This window comes from Tachyglossus aculeatus (assembly GCF_015852505.1).
Source record: "Tachyglossus aculeatus isolate mTacAcu1 chromosome 12 unlocalized genomic scaffold, mTacAcu1.pri SUPER_6_unloc_1, whole genome shotgun sequence".
Taxonomy (NCBI): Eukaryota; Metazoa; Chordata; class Mammalia; order Monotremata; family Tachyglossidae; genus Tachyglossus; species Tachyglossus aculeatus.
Window position 1 is genome coordinate 3,849,260 of NW_024044828.1, and position 16,456 is coordinate 3,865,715.

The 16,456-nt window shown below is 43.6% G+C and overlaps 1 protein-coding gene across 2 annotated transcripts in view; it reads left to right on the top strand.

The window, feature by feature from the left end:
- Positions 1 to 16,456, top strand: part of FBXL13 (F-box and leucine rich repeat protein 13) — a 114,226-nt gene that overhangs the window by 247 nt on the left and 97,523 nt on the right. For both annotated transcript variants that reach the window (XM_038741486.1, XM_038741487.1), the window contains exons 2-4: positions 12,787 to 12,890; positions 13,197 to 13,290; positions 15,018 to 15,085. In XM_038741486.1, coding sequence (XP_038597414.1) covers positions 12,787 to 12,890; positions 13,197 to 13,290; positions 15,018 to 15,085 — 266 coding nt within the window. The remainder of the gene's footprint in view (positions 1 to 12,786; positions 12,891 to 13,196; positions 13,291 to 15,017; positions 15,086 to 16,456) is intronic.

Genomic DNA, 16,456 nt, shown 5'->3' on the forward strand with positions numbered 1-16,456 from the left:
TTTTGTTAGTATGTTTGGTTTTGTTCTCTGTCTTCCCCTTCTAGACTGTGAGCCCACTGTTGGGTAGGGACTGTCTCTAGATGTTGCCAACTTGTACTTCCCAAGCGCTTAGTACAGTGCGGTGCACACAGTAAGCGCTCAATAAATACGATTGATTGATTGATTGATTCTCCCCCTGGCTCCCACTTTTCCCCTCAAACTCTTTTCATCCCCCCCTTTCCCCCTCTCCCCTTCCCTTTCTCCCCCGCTCACTCCCACTTCCCCCCCTCTCCCACTGTCGCCTTCCGACCCTCTTTCCTTCTGACACTGGCATTTTCCTTCTGTCACACATTCATTCATTCATTCAATCGTATTTATTGAGCGTTTACTGGGTGCAGAGCACTGGACTAAGCGCTTGGGAAGTACAAATCGGCAGCAGGGAGAGAGGGTCCCGAGACAACAACGGGCTCCCAGGCTGTCGCGGTCTTACCCTCTTCCCCCTCTCAGGCGTTCACACTTTTCCCCCTTACACTCCCATTTTCCCCCCCTCACACTCCCACTTTTCCCCCCTCACACTGTCCCTCTCATACTTTTCCCTCCTCACTCACTCCGTCACTCACCCTCAGTCTTGCCCTCTTTCCCTCTCACCCTGTCACATTTTTCCCCTCCCATTCCCTCTCCCTTTTGCATTTTTCCCTCCTCACTCACACCACCTCTCCCTCTCCCTCTTGCGCTTTTTCCCTGCCACCCTTTTCCCCTCCCATTCCCTCTCCCTCTTGCATTATTCCCTCCTCATTCACACCACCACTCCCTCTCACTCTTGCACTTTTTCCATCACCCTTGTCCCCTCCCATTCCCTCTCCCTCTTGCATTTTCCATCCTCTCACCCACCACTCCTTCTCACTCTTGCACTTTTTCCCGTCACACTTTTACTCTCCCATTCCCTCTTCCTCTTGCATTTTTCCCTCCTCACTCACACCACCACTCACTCTCACTCTTGCACTTTTCCATCACCCTGTCACCCTTTTCCCTCCCATTCCCTCTCGCATTTTTCCCACCTCAGTCGCCACACCACTCCCTCCACTCTTGAACTTTTCCCCTCTCACACTTAACCTTTTTTCACCCACTCTCTCTTTCCCACTCTCACAAGCTTTCACACTCGCACTTCTTCACCCTCCCTCCCACTCTCCGTCACTTTCTCATTCTCACACTTTTCCACCGCCCTCCTCTGTCACGCTGAAGTGACCATCCGATAGAACGGCATACACGTTTACAGAACCAAATCCAGATCCTCAGGTGCCCAGTAAGTGCAAGAACAGAAAATGCTCTTCTGTACCTTAATAGTATCTATTAAGCACTTATTCTGCACAAAGCACTGTGCTAGGGAGAGCTAGCAGACAATGTGCTTGGCCTCGAAGAGTTTACATGTAGTGGGTTTCTTCTGCTTCTTTGCTCTGATGCCTCTTTAGGGAGAATGGCAATAGCTATTCTTGAAGTGGGGTGGGGTGAAGCAGCCTAGAAAAGTGGAACAGAGATGCAGAGGATAGTGATTCCTAGGTTTAAATCCCTGAGTTTGTATCGCTGGTTGAGGATCAGGGATTGGTACTTATTTCTTGGTCTAGTTTAATATTGGGTTTTCCAACCAGATATTGCTGTTGCTGCTAAAACTTCCAATGAAGTAAATACTGACGCCTACTAGACAAAAGCAAATGATGTAGGAATAAAATCACCAAACAAGGCACTTCAATATCCTAAGTAGGGAAAATTCCCTCATGAAATCGATAGGGACATTTTGATGGCGGATTCTTTTGGCATCTCTCAGAGTGAAAGCAATAAGCCAGAAGACATTCTGAGAACTCGTCTTGAAGGATCAAATACATAGAGAGATTCGGTCAGAGTTCAAGAAGGGTGTCAGCTTAGCCTCCCAACTTTCTTTTCTCAGTTTCTGTTGATGCCTTTAGTGACTGAGTAAAACTCCCTAAGACCATCTCTCCCGGGAGTCACTAATCATTTGATTGCTATTCCACTTGCAAAGACTGTTCATTCCAAGTTATTACTACTTATTTCCCACCAGAAATGCTTTTGTTGAAAACAAGAAACCACAGGGTGGAAATTTAACCGTTTCCAAGCAAAGCACAGCACCTACATCCCGTTGTTGGGTGGGGACCGTCTCTATATGTTGCCAGCTCATACTTCCCAAGTGGTTAGTACAGTGGTCTGCACACAGTAAGCGCTCAATAAATATGATTGAATGAATCTGTAATTTATTTATGGATGCAATGGCTCTCTCCCCCTCTAGACTGTAACCTTGTTGTGGGCATGTTTACCATCTCTGTTATATTGTACTTTGCCTAGTGCTTAGTACAGTAAGCACTCAATAAATACCATTGATTGATTGATTAATAAAACAGCTGGAAAGGAAAAGTCTGGAACAACAAGGGAAACTCTAATGCAGAAGAGGCCAGTGTGGATCTGAGTGGAGAAGTAGGAATGTTGTGCATAGCAGGAGTGATCGGGGGAGGGTGGGAAGGAGGGAAGTTAAGGGGGGAGAGAGAGAGAGAGAGAGAGATAGCTGCCTCAGAGTCTTGTTTGAAAGCACAGACTTAATGTGGGGAGCCTGAGTGATATCAAACATCAGCAAGATCTCAGAGTTTTGGAGAGTGTTTTGGATTTTTATGGCATTTGATAATAATAATAATGGTATTTGTTAAGAGCTTACTATGTGCTGGGCACTGTACTAAGCAATGGGGCATTACAAGGAAATCGGGTTGGACACAGTCCCTATCCCACATGGGATTCACTGCTTCCATCTCCATTTTACAGATGAGGTAAGTGAGGCCCAAAGAAGCGAAGTAACTTGCCCAAGGTCACACAGCGGACAAGTGGCAGAGCCGGAATTAGAACCCAGGTCCTTCTGACTGCTGGCCCTGGCGCTATCCACTGGGCTATGCTGCTAAATAATGGAGAGATTAAGTGGGTCTGGTCAATTGCTTCAAGATGCATTCACCTTCTTAATACATCAGGATACCTTAAAGTGCTTGGAGAGATCTCTTTCTAGGTGGTGGGTCATAATAGTTGTGGTAGTAAGTGCTTACTATGTGCCAAGCATGGTACTAAGCACTGGGGTGGAACATCAGGAGGGATAGAAAATTAATTGGGGAATAGCTCCTTCAGGCAGTGGGGCTCAAAGGAGGGAGGGCTTTAAAGATGGGGACTGTTGTGGTTTGGTCGATATGAAAGGGCAGTGGGTTCCAGGGGAGATATGAGTAAGGGGCTGGAGACAGGAGAGGAGAAAGCAAGAGATAGTGAGATGGTTCGCTTAAGAAGAGTGCAGAGTTTGGGCTGGGGGCAGTAGGTAAATTTAAAAAGGTGAGAAACAATGGAGAACCTTGAATCCACCCGTCAGAAGACTTTGCTTAGATTATAAACTCCCTGTGGTCAGAGATCGTGTCTCCCAACTACGTTCTGTTGTACTTTCCCAATCACTTAATATAGTGCTCTGCACACAGTGAGAGCTCAATAAATACCATTGGTTGAGGGAGACGAATGATGTTTCGAGAAGATGATTTGGGCTGTGGAGTATAGTACAGTCTGAAGAGTGGAGCGGCTGATGGTAGGGAGACCAGTAAGGAGGTTGGTACAGTAATTTAATTTCACCGATGACTAGAGCTCGAAACAATGTCTCGAAAAATGTGGTAGCCTTTTGGTGGAAAGGAAGAGTCAAATGTGAAAAATATTGCGGAGAAAAAACTGGCAGGATTTAGCAACAGACTGAATGTACTGTTGCAGGATTTGGGGGTTAAAAGAGGAAAAAAAAATTAATCGTTACCATACATTTTAAACTAGAAAAGCATTTCAAACAGGAGAAGATGACTGGAAAATAATGCATTGTATGGGAAAAGTTATTCTCTCGTAGTTAATTGAAACCATGGATATAGCTAAGGGCAGAATTTTTCATCTTTTTTAGGAAATTATGACACTATCTTGCAGATAGTCATTGTAAAGTTTTTGCCTACAATCACTATGACAGAAATATTTCAGGAGCAATTTCGGATTTATAGACGTCCACCCTGGAAAAACTTTGGTAATTGCAAGGAAATTGCTAAATTCTTCCAGCAACTTACATCTCTGTGAAAAACTGGAAAATTTAAATTCCTAACAGAGTTGTTTCCATTATTCTAAAAGTTACGTCTTCTGGGTATCTCTTCAGATGGGACTCTGCAATTGTTTAGTCGGACAATGGCTCGACGGTAATGCAAATAATATGGATGGAATTGAAATTAAAAATAAAAATGTGATGCAAATCTATTCTCTCTAAAATCTATGTACATTCCAGGAGTGCACAGAGCTACTAGAGAGAAGAGATGTGCATCAAGTTTTCTAAAAAGGCAGGATCTAAAGACCTGGTAGAGGTCAGGGGCTTGGGAGCTGAAGAGTGAGACTCTGGTGGGAAGGAAAGAAACTGAGGCAGGGAACGTAAGCACGAGAATGTGGGGCAGGAGCTGGGATGCAAGACTTGGGTGGAGAGCTCACTGTGGGCAGGTATTGTCTCTGTTGCTGAATTGTAATAGTAATAAATAAATAATAATGGCATTTATTAAGTGCTTACTATGTGCAAAGCACTGTTCTAAGTGCTGGGGAGGTTACAGGGTGATCGGGTTGTCCCACGGGGGGGCTCACAGTCTTAATCCCCATTTTACAGATGAGGTAACTGAGGCCCAGTGACTTGCCCAAAGTCACACAGCTGACAATTGGTGGAGCCAGGATTTGAACCCATGACCTCTGACTCCAAAGCCCGTGTTCTTTCCACTGAACCATGCTGCTTTCCAAGCGCTTAGTACAGTGCTGTGCACACCGTAAGCGCTCAATAAATCCCGACTGGATTACTGCATCAGCCTCCTCTCTGATCTCCCATCCTCCTGTCTCTCCCCACTTCACGCTGCTGCCCGGATCATCTTTGTGCAGAAACGCTCCGGGCACGTTACTCCGCTCCTCAAAAATCTCCAGTGGCTACCAGTCAACCAGTTTTTGCATCGAGCAAAAACTCCTCACTCTCGGGAGAACATGGATGAGGAAATGTGAAAATAAGAAATGCCCGAGGGATTTCTATCTTGTGCTATAATTTTAGTGTTGCGGCATATATGTGATTCATCGTTCTTACCACCGAAAACATCACTAAGGGAACGAGCATATCGATACGTGAATCAAAGCTTATTGATGACATTTCCATGTGGTTCTACATGACAAAGGGAAAGAGCATATCGATATGTGAATTAAAGCTTATTGATGACATTTCCATGTGGTTCTACATGACAGAAAGCTGCAGTTAAAAAGCTATTCATGGCCCAAGTGAATAGAGCACCGGCCTGGGAGTCAGAAGGACCTGGGTTCTAATCCTGGCTACACCACTTGTCTGCAGTGTGACCTTGGGCACTTCATTTCTCTGGTCCCCAGTTCCCTCATCTGTAAAATGGGGAGGAAGACTGTGTGGGACACGGACTGCGTCCAACTGATTGACTTGTATGTGCCCCGGTGCTTAATACAGTGCCTGGCACATAGTAAGCTCTTAATAATTCCATTAAAAAAGACGCTTAGACAATTTGTCATCATTGTACCTTTCAGGTGCCAGTTCTACTTTACAATAATGTTTGTAGGTTTCTAGGAGGGAACAGGTAGCACTTCATCAGTCATGCACATAGACATACCGTGAGCCCGCTCTTCTAGACTGTGAGCCCGCTGTTGGGTAGGGACCGTCTCTATACGTTGCCAACTTGTACTTCCCAAGTGCTTAGTACAGTGCTCTGCCCATAGTAAGTGCTTAATAATTCCATAAAAAAACCGCTTAGACAATTTGTCACCATTGCACCTTTCAGGTGCCAGTTCTACTTTACAATAATGTTTGTAGGTTTCTAGGAGGGAACAGCTAGCACTTCATCAGTCATGCACATAAACATACCATGAGCCCGCTCTTCTAGACTGTGAGCCCGCTGTTGGGTAGGGACCGTCTCTATATGTTGCCAACTTGTACTTCCCAAGTGCTTAGTACAGTGCTCTGCACACAGTCAGCGCTCAATAAATACGATTGAATGAATGAATGAATGAATGAATGAATGAATACATCTCCCTTCTATGTTGTCTAGGCACTTAGATCTGTGACCTTTGGGCACTTGGTTTTGTCCTACCCTCAGCCCTACAAAACTTAGGTCCATATCCATGAATGATTTATATTAACGTACCTCACTGTACCTCGTTCTCGCCTGTCCCGCCGTCGACCCCCAGCCCACGTCCTTCCCCTGGCCTGGAATGCCCTCCCTCTGCCCATCTGCCAAGCTAGCTCTCTTCCTCCCTTCAAAGCCCTACTGAGAGCTCACCTCCTCCACGAGGCCTTCCCAGACTGAGCCCCTTTTCCTCTCCTCCTCCCCACCCCCCCCGCCCTACTTCCTTCCCCTCCCCACAGCACTTGTATATCTATTTGTACAGATTTATTACTCTATTTTACTTGTACATATTTGCTATTCTATTTATTTTGTTAATGACGACTTTGACACCTGTCTACATGTTTTGTTTTGTTGTCTGTCTCCCCCCTCTAGACTGTGAGCCCGTTGTTGGGTAGGGACCGTCTCTATATGTTGCCGACTTGTACTTCCCCAGCGCTTAGTACAGTGCTCTGAACACAGTAAGCGCTCAATAAATATGATCGAATTAATTAATTAATTAATGTCTGTCCTCCCCTCTAGACAGCAAGCTCCTCTTGGGCAGGGATCTTGTCTTCCAACTCTGTTGTTGTGTACTCTGCCAAGCACTTAGTTGAATGTTCTGCACACAGTAAGCGCTCAATAAATGCCATTGATGATGATGCGTGACAGATGACGTTGCAGCTCTAGCTAATTGTGATCATGTGGTATCAATGGGTATGGGTTCAAATCCCGGCTCTGCCAATTGTCAGCTGTGTGACTTTGGGCAAGTCACTTCACTTCTCTGGGCCTCAGTTACCTCATCTGTAAAATGGGGATTAAGACTGTGAGTCCCCCGTGTGACAACCTGATCACCTTGTAACCTCCCCAGCGCTTAGAACAGTGCTTTGCATATAGTAAGGGCTTAATAAATGCCATAATTTTTTTTATTTTACTTGTACATATCTATTCTATTTATTTTATTTTGTTAGTATGTTTGGTTTTGTTCTCTGTCTCCCCCTTTTAGACTGTGAGCCCACTGTTGGGTAGGGACTGTCTCTATATGTTGCCAATTTGTACTTCCCAAGCGCTTAGTACAGTGCTCTGCACATCGTAAGCGCTCAATAAATACGATTGATGATGATGATGATGATGATGATGGTATGATTTCTCGGAGAGGAGATTCATAACGAAATTTCTTACAAGAGGAAGGAAGTGATGGTTTTTGTAGTCTTTGGAGGGATATCCTGAATTCCCCCCTTTAACTTTATTAGTAGAGAAAACAGTTGGTTGGCAAATTACCATTTCTAGCTGTTCATTACCACACAAAGACTTTGAGACAACTTTTCCAATAGTGCTTGGTACTCCAAACACCCGGTCTGTCCAACACCTGGCCAAGACAATACGCCCTGGGCCTCCTAACATCTTGTATTGTCATCTTCCCTTGTTGCCTGAGTTATGTAGGTAATCTTTTTGAGGTGCTCGTAGTTTAGAGCAGCTGCTGTTTACATCTCTTCTTACAGTCATTCAGGCATTTTTTAAAAAAACAAACAAAACCTGCTATTTCTCTTTCTACTGTAGGAGCCTGGTGGGGTAGAGCCTTGTCTTTTTCTTTCAGTGAACTCTCCCAAGTACCTAGTATGGTGCCCTGCACATAGTAGGAGTTTAGTAAGTACAAGTGCTTAGTACAGTGCTCTGCACACAGTAAGTGCTCAATAAATACGGCTGACTGCCTCATTGAGCACTTACAGTGTGCCAAGCACTGTATGAAGCGCTTGGAAGAGTACTGTAATGTAAGTAGACATGATCCCTACCCTCTCTCATGTGTGGACACACACACACACACACACACATATTCATACCTCCTGCCCGCAAGGCATGCTCACACATGCTTACACACACACATACACACACCTTCAACTGATCTTTCAAATTTCCTTTTTAAATGGTATATGTTCAGCGTTTACCACGTGGCAATCAATCAATCAATCAATCGTATTTATTGAGCGCTTACTGTGTGCCGAGCACTGTACTAAGCGCTTGGGAAGTACAAGTTGGCAACATATAGAGACAGTCCCTACCCAACAGTGGGCTCACAGTCTCTGTACTAAGCGCTGAAGCAGATACAAGGTCATCAGGATGGACAAAGTCCATGTCCCACATGGGGCTCACAGTCTTAATCCCCATTTTACAGATGAGGCACCAGAGAAGTTTAACGACTTGCCCCTTATCACACAGCAGACAAGTGATGGAGCGGGGATTAGAACTCAGGTCCCTTGACTCCCAGGACCATGCTCTTCCCATTATGCCACACTATTTCCTATTTAATCTTTCCAGGACAAAGACTTTTGAAAATTCCTCGGGCTGCCTAAGTAGCAATGACTCTGTCCAGGTTTTCCAATCATCGTCATCATCAATCGTATTTATTGAGCGCTTACTGTGTGCAGAGCACTGTACTAAGCGCTTGGGAAGTACAAGTTGGCAACATATAGAGACGGTCCCTACCCAACAGTGGGCTCACAGTCTAAAAGAGTAGCAGCGTGGCTCAGTGGAAAGAGCACGGGCTTTGGAGTCAGAGGTCGTGGGTTCAAATCCCGGCTCCGCCACTTGTCAGCTGTGTGATGTTGGGCAAGTCACTTCACTTCTCTGGGCCTCAGTTCCCTCATCTGTAAAATGGGGATGAAGACTGTGAGCCCCTCGTGGGACAACCTGATTACCTTGTACCCACCCCAGTGCTTAGAACAGTGCTTTGCACATAGTAAGCGCTTAACAAATACCAACATTATTATTATTATTATTATTATTAAAAGGGGAGACAGAGAATAAAACCAAACATACTAACAAAATAAAATAAATAGAATAGATATGTACAAGTAAAACAAATAAATAAATAAATAAATAGAGTAACAAATATGTACAAACATATATACATATATACATTTCCAATGCCTCGCCAGCTTCCTGTTCTCTTACTGCCCTTGGAATGAGTTTTAGGGAATGGAGTTGTTGGCTACCCTCCAATGAGCCTAGAATCCTAGCCATCCCTAAAGAGCTCAATAAATACCACTGATTGACTGATGGATAAAGAAATTAGATTCTGAGGATTCCTAAAGGTCTCAGTAAATAACAGTGATTTATTGATGAAGAAACTAAATTCCAAGGAGATGGCATATTTTTCATATCTCATTCAGGTCCACTGCGTGTTTCCCAGCGGTCTGCCAGCTTATTTTTCTGCACCTTTGTATTTTTTTGAATGGCTTTTGTTAAGCGCTTACTACGTGTCAAACACTGCCCTAAGCAATGGGATAGATACAAGATCATCAGAGGACACAGTCCCCGTCCTGCATGGGGCTCACGGTCTGTGTATTATTTGCTCGTGAGATTTCTTCCACCACCGTATGTGTTCGCCACACTGCGTGAACCAAAATCTAACACCAGCATTTTAATGATGGAGAATTAACAAAGTACTTAGGCACAGCCATGTTGATGTTCTATATAAACAGTTCAGTGCACTTTCTGCCCCGTGGGCATTTTGTATTTACCCCATCCTCAGCCCCACACACTTATCTGCAAATTATGTATTTTGAATTATTTATTTTTGTTGATGACTGTCTTCCCCTCTAGACAATAAACTCTTGATGGGCAGGAAGGTGGCTACCGGCTCTGTTGCATTGTACTCTCCCAAGCGCTCAGTATAGTGCTCTGTCTCTGTTGCTGAATTGTACTTTCCAAGCACTTAGTACAGTGCTCTGCACACAGTAAGCGCTCAGTAAATACGATTGAATGAACGAATGCTCTGCAAATAATGCTCAGTAAATATCCTTGATTGATTGATTGATTCAGTGAGTTCATATCCCTCCAGTAATTACTCAGTACTATATACACACAAATACATTTAAACAAAACCGTTTTATTAATAAATAAAAGAAAATTGGTATTTATGGCCCACTTTAAATCAGGAAGGTCGTATTTACTTTTGGTAAAATATTTGAGAGCCGTTGTGGAAAGTTTGTATAAACTGTTTATATCCCTAGGGTCAGTTCGAGACCAATTATTTTGGCTTAGACTATAGCTATGTGGGATGTAGTCAGCAGAATATTAACGCAATACAAAAATACTCTTCCAACTTAGTGAAGTTATGTCTAAGGAAAATCCAAATAAGGCAGACCCGGAAATCTGGATGTGTCCAGTAGAGGGAAGTATTTAAATTCTTTTTAGGTAAATTGCGTAGTTTTAAATTTGTTTTTTAAAACTGGATTAGATTCTCTGCTTTGAAAGCTCCCCATGAGTTGCTATTTTAATCTCACTTTTCGACAATATTTCTTTTTAGTTTGTATTGTTCATTAGACTTGAATCAGAAAGAATCTCCCATGTCCTTGGTTCTGTTGCTTTGGATTCAGCGAAAGGGAACAGGGATATTTTCCTTTGGATTTGGGGAGAATGAGAGATGGAACACCCCACCATTTAAAATGGAGGCAACACACAAAAGCCCCTGGTTGTGAAAGACTAAGTGGAAGCACTGATCAATCAATCAATCAATCAATCGTATTTATTGAGCACTTACTGTGTGCAGAGCACTGTACTAAGCGCTTGGGAAGTCCAAGTTGGCAACATATAGAGACAGCCCCTACCCAACAGTGGGCTCCCAGTCTAAAAGGGGGAGACAGAGAACAAAACCAAACATACTAACAAAATAAAATAAATAGAATAGATATGTACAAGTAAAATAAATAGAGTAATAAAAATGTACAAACATATATACATATATACAGGTGCTGTGGGGAAGGGAAGGAGGTAAGATGTGGGGATGGAGAGGGTGACGAGGGGGAGAGGAAGGAAGGGGCTCAGTCTGGGAATCCTCAATCAGTGCTGCCTTGGACACTGTCGACCAACCCCTTCTCCTGGAAATCAATCAATCAATCAATCGTATTTATTGAGCGCTTACTGTGTGCAGAGCACTGTACTAAGCACTTGGGAAGTACAAGTTGGCAACATATAGAGACGTGATCCAACCTCGGCTTCACTGACACTGTTCTCTCCTGGTTCTCCTCTGATCTCTCTGGACGCACATTCTCCGTCTCTTTCGCGGTCTCCTTCTCTGCCCCCCACCACCTAACTGTGGGAGTCCCCCAAGGCTCAGTCCTAGGTCCCCTTCTATTCTCCATCTACATCCCCTCCCTTGGAGAACTCATTTGCTCCCATGGTTTCAACTACTACTCTGTGTGGATGATTCCTAAATCTACAGCTCCAGCCCCGATCTCTCCCTCTCTGCAGTTTCATATTTTCTCCCACCTTCAAGACATCACTACTTGGCTGTCCCACTGTCACCTCAAACTCAACGTGTCCAAAACATGTCCTTACCTTCTCAACCAAACCCTGTGTCTCCCCCCCATCATTTTCCCGTCACTCTTCATTCATTCAGTAGTATTTATTGAGCGCTTATTATGTGCAAAGCACTGTACTAAGCACTTCCTATTGACAGCACCACCGTCTTTCCTGTCTCGCAAGCCTGTAACCTTGGCATTATCCTTGACTCATCTCTCTCATTCAACCCACATATGCAATCTGTCACTAAATCCTGTCTAGTCCACCTTCACATCACTAAAATCCACCCTCTCCTCTCCATTTAAACTGCTACCACGTTAATCCAAACACTTATCCTATCCCTCCTTGATTACTTTATCAGCCTTCTTGCTGACCTCCCTTCCTCCCTCTTCATATACGACAGACAATTAGTCTCTCCACTTTCAAAGCCTGATTGAAGGCACATCACCTCCAAGAGGCCTTCCTTGACTAAGCCCTCTTTTCCTTTGCTTCCTTTGCCTTCACCTCGCCTTGATTTGCTCCCTTTATTCACTCCCCACTTCCCCCTGGCCCCACAGCACTTAAGTAAATATCCATAATTTATGTATTTATTTTTATTAATGCCTGTCTCCCCCTCTAGACTGTATGCTCGTTGTGGGTAGGGTATGTGTCTACCAACTCTGTTATACTGTTCCACTGTACTCTCCCAAGCCCTTAGTACAGTGCTCTGCACATAGTAAAGCGCTCTGTAAATTTGATTGATTGCTTTATCACAATCTGCAAATAATCCCCACACCTCATTTTAGCCGGAAATTTTAACCTCTTCTCGGCTCAGTTCTTGACCGTTAAGAAATAGTAAAATAGGCTAAAATTCGAATTTCACGTCTTCCATGAAGGAAGAGGGGTGGAGGGAATTAAAATAAAGGGCCTGATAAGTGCAATCAGGCCTTGAATAGTCAGAATTGACTTTTTAGCCTGGATGAGAAGCTTTAGACATTCATTAATTCCGTCCTTACTATGTGCCAGGCACTGTACTTAAGTGCTGGGGGAGATCAAATGCTTAGTACAGTGTTCTGCATGCAGTAAGCGCTCAATAAATACGATTGAATGAATAAAAGTTAATCAGTCTCTGGCCCACATACGGCTCACAGTCTTAATCCCCATTCTACAGATGAGGTAACTGAGGTGCAGGTAAGTGAAGTAACTTGCCCAAGGTTACGCAGCAGACAAGCAGGCAGAGCCGGGACCTACTGAGTTCCAGGCCGGTGCTCTATCCACTAGGTTTATTCAGCAATAGCAAAGAGGCTAATTGATCTGTTTCTATTTTCAGGCTCTCCTTTGTGGCATGCTCATTAGGTGTCCAGAAGATCCCCTAAAATTTTTAGAAGAAAGGATCAAGAAGCTAATTGAAATTGGATTTGATACTACTTTATGGTACATATTCTCTTTTTTTTTCTCCTCTTAACAATTTTCAAGGTGACACTATTGAAATGGCAATGCTGAAATAGGAGCAAGATACTGTCAACTGCAGAGTCTCTTCACTGAATAATCCAATTCCTGCCTTCAGATATCAGCGGAATCTCAAGGTTCCAGGCACCAGGAACCAAGAGTTGGAAGGGAGGAGGGCTATGGGGAGAAAAGTAGAGCTTTCATTGTGGCAGCTGTTTCTTGTATAATATGTAATTCCTTGTTCATTATGACAAACTGACTTTCCTTTTGTGCTCTCGGATTTTTTTAAAGGGACTGCCACTCTGATTCATCAGCACATCCCAAACTTAAAAGACTCTCTGAAAATCTCTTGGAACAGCTTTTTGGCACAGATGATGGACAGCTGGTAACTCTATCCCTTCATTCATTCGTTCAGTTGTATTTATTGAGCGCTTACTGTGTGCAAAGCACTGTACTAAGCGCTCGGGAGAGTATAACAATAAACAGACACATTCCCTGCCCACAACGAACTTATATTTGACATACATTCTCAGGTCCAGATTAGATTTTCGGGGCCAAATGTTTCGACCTTAATAATTAGTGAGTAAGGGGCTCTTTTCGAAGACCACCCTTAACTGCTTCTTAGCAATACAGTTATTTTAGACACACTGAGAAGCAGTGTGGCCTGGTGGAAAAAGCACAAGGCTGGAGTCAGAGGACCTGGGTTCTGATCCTGGTTCTACCACTTGTCTGCTGTGTGACCTTAGGCAGGTCACTTAACTTCTCTGGGCTTCAGGAACCTCATCTGTTAAGGGGGAATAAGACTGTAAGCCCTTATGTGGGACAGGGACCATGTTCAACATAATTATCTTGTGTCTACGCCAGCACTTGGTTTAGTGCCTGGCACATAATAAGCACTTAAAAATAAATTAAAGAAAAAAAATCCACACTAATTAAATTGTTTAGATTCACACAGGAAAACATTTTGGCTTTGGAAAGTGTATGGCAAAGTAGTTAAAAAAGAAATGCTGTCCGTGGGTAGATGTCTTAAAAAATATGGGCAACATATTATGTAAATGTAAAATATTCATACAAAACTGCAGGGTATTTTAATATCAGTGGCATCTTTCTTGGTGGCATCTTTTATGGAATTAGATTACACTGTATTTTTTAGAGAAGTAGTGTGGCCTAGTGGAAAGAACACCTGGTTCTAATCCCTGTTCCACCACTTGCCCGCTGTATGACCTTGGGCAAGTCACTTCTCTGCGCCTCCATTTCCTCATCTGTGAAATGGGGATGAAATCCCTGTTCTCCCTCCACCTTAGGCCCTGAGTGGGACAGGGCCTGTGTCCGACTTGATGGTCTTATATCTCCCCCAGCATTTAGTACAGTGTTGGCACTTTGAAAATGTGTAACAGTACCATTGTTGTTATTATTATCATTATTATTATCAAATACCACAATGATGATGATGATTATTAGTAGTAAGCATAAACTGCTACTAATTATAAGTGTTTGGTAAGATAGACCAACATATTATATTGGTCATCTGTGCCTCAGTTACCTCATCGGTAAGCTGGGGAATAAGACTGTGAATCCCATGTGGGACAGGGACTATATCCAACCCGATTTGCTTGTATCCAGCCCACCGCTTAGTACAGTGCCTGGCACATCGTAAGCGCTTAACGAATACTATTAAAAAAAAAATAGAGTGGCCCTTGCCAAACCACCATAACAGCCCCAAAATTGTACAGGGTCTCCTGCCCATCCTGTGCTCCTGAAGGGCTAGCAACGTCAAGGAGGGAGGGAACAGGTAGAAAAGATGGGCGTAAATGATTGCTTTAGTCACTGACCCATCAGTCAGTCAATTGTATTTATTGAGCACTGTCCTAAGCACGTGGGAGAGTATAATAGAACAATATTAACGGACACATTTGGCTCGATCAAATCAAATCAGGTTTGATCATGTTTGATGATTTCTTCATGGTCAACTGTTAGCCGTTTGACTTTGGACAGTTTTTCTTATGGCCACTGGTGGAAGTGAAACCCTTAGTCTTATTTGCCATTTGGTTTTTAAAGACTCATTGAGTTTAAAATATAACGCTAACTGATGAAGTGAATTGTTTATTTTAGGTGACTCCTGCGTTATACAAAAGAGCACACCATTTTCATACTGGGAATGTGAAGAGACGTTTCTTTGGGTAAGGATGCCATTTTTTTTAAAGGAGTTTTGGCTCTGTGGTAGAATGCTTGAGTAGTTGTATTTCCAGAGAAAATCCCTTTTTAAGAATAACCTAAAAAACCCATGGCTATTCGGTAAAGAGCACTAACCTCAAAATAATTACAACGTAGCCTGAGCCCAGATGTTAGTACTGGCATAACCTCCCCGATCAGTTGTCAGAAAAATCACTGAACTTTCCTGGTTTGTGTTTCCTCAAGGAACTTGTTAAATAGGATTGACAGCTCTTTACCTTTCTGAAAATAGAACCAGTTTGTCTCTTTTAATGGTATGAACATACTCAGCTGATTCTTCCTGACAGAAGGGAGAGAATGCCTTCAGGATCCATTTGGGGGACATGAATGGCATCTCTTTTGGGTTTTAATCCAAGGAGCTCATTGCAGGCAGGGAACGTGTCTACCAACTCTGTCATATTATACTCTCCCAAGCGCTTAGTAAAGTGCTCTGCACACAATAAGTGCTCAATAAATACCATCGATTGATCGACAGGAATGTTTGTTACTTCTCATGAGGGCTGAGGTTGAACCCTGAGGGTCCAGGGAGAGAGGATGGAGAAAATGTGTCAACGTGGAGGTTGGTCCCAAAAGCCAGTTTAACATGGTGCAGGGAACGTGTCTATCAACTCTGTCATATTATACTCTCCCAAGCGCTTAGTAAAGTGCCCTGCACACAATAAGTGCTTGATAAATACCATCGATTGATCGACAGGAACGTTTGTTACTTCTCAAGAGGGCTGAGGTGGAACCCTCAGGGTCCGGGGAGAGAAGATGGAGAAAATGTGTCAACGTGGAGGTTGGTCCCAAAAGCCAGTTTATCATGGTGATTTGGTCAGGGATGCTCAGAAGGGGATTCCCTTTAGGTATCATGAGAAAAATACGTGGGATAAATGAAAGGAAGCTCTATTCTGAACTAAGGCATTGAGGGAAAACAAGCCAATTGTGAAGCCTGTTGCAACATGTAGAGAAGCAGCGTGGCCTAGTGGATAATAATAATAATAATGGCATTTATTAAGCGCTTACTATGTGCAAAGCACTGTTCTAAGCGCTGGGGAGGTTACAAGGTGATCAGGTTGTCCCACAGAGGGCTCACAGTCTTCATCCCCATTTTACAGATAAGGTAACTGAGGCACAGAGAAGTTAAGTGACTTGCCCAAAGTCACACAGCTGACAATTGGCAGAGCCGGGATTCGAACCCATGACCCCTGTCTCCAAAGCCCAGGCTCTTTCCACTGAGCCATGCTGCTTCTCATAGAGCATATGATAGAGCACGGGCCTGGGAATCAGGAGGACTTGGGTTCTAATCTCGGCTCTGTCACTCATCTGCTGGGCAACCT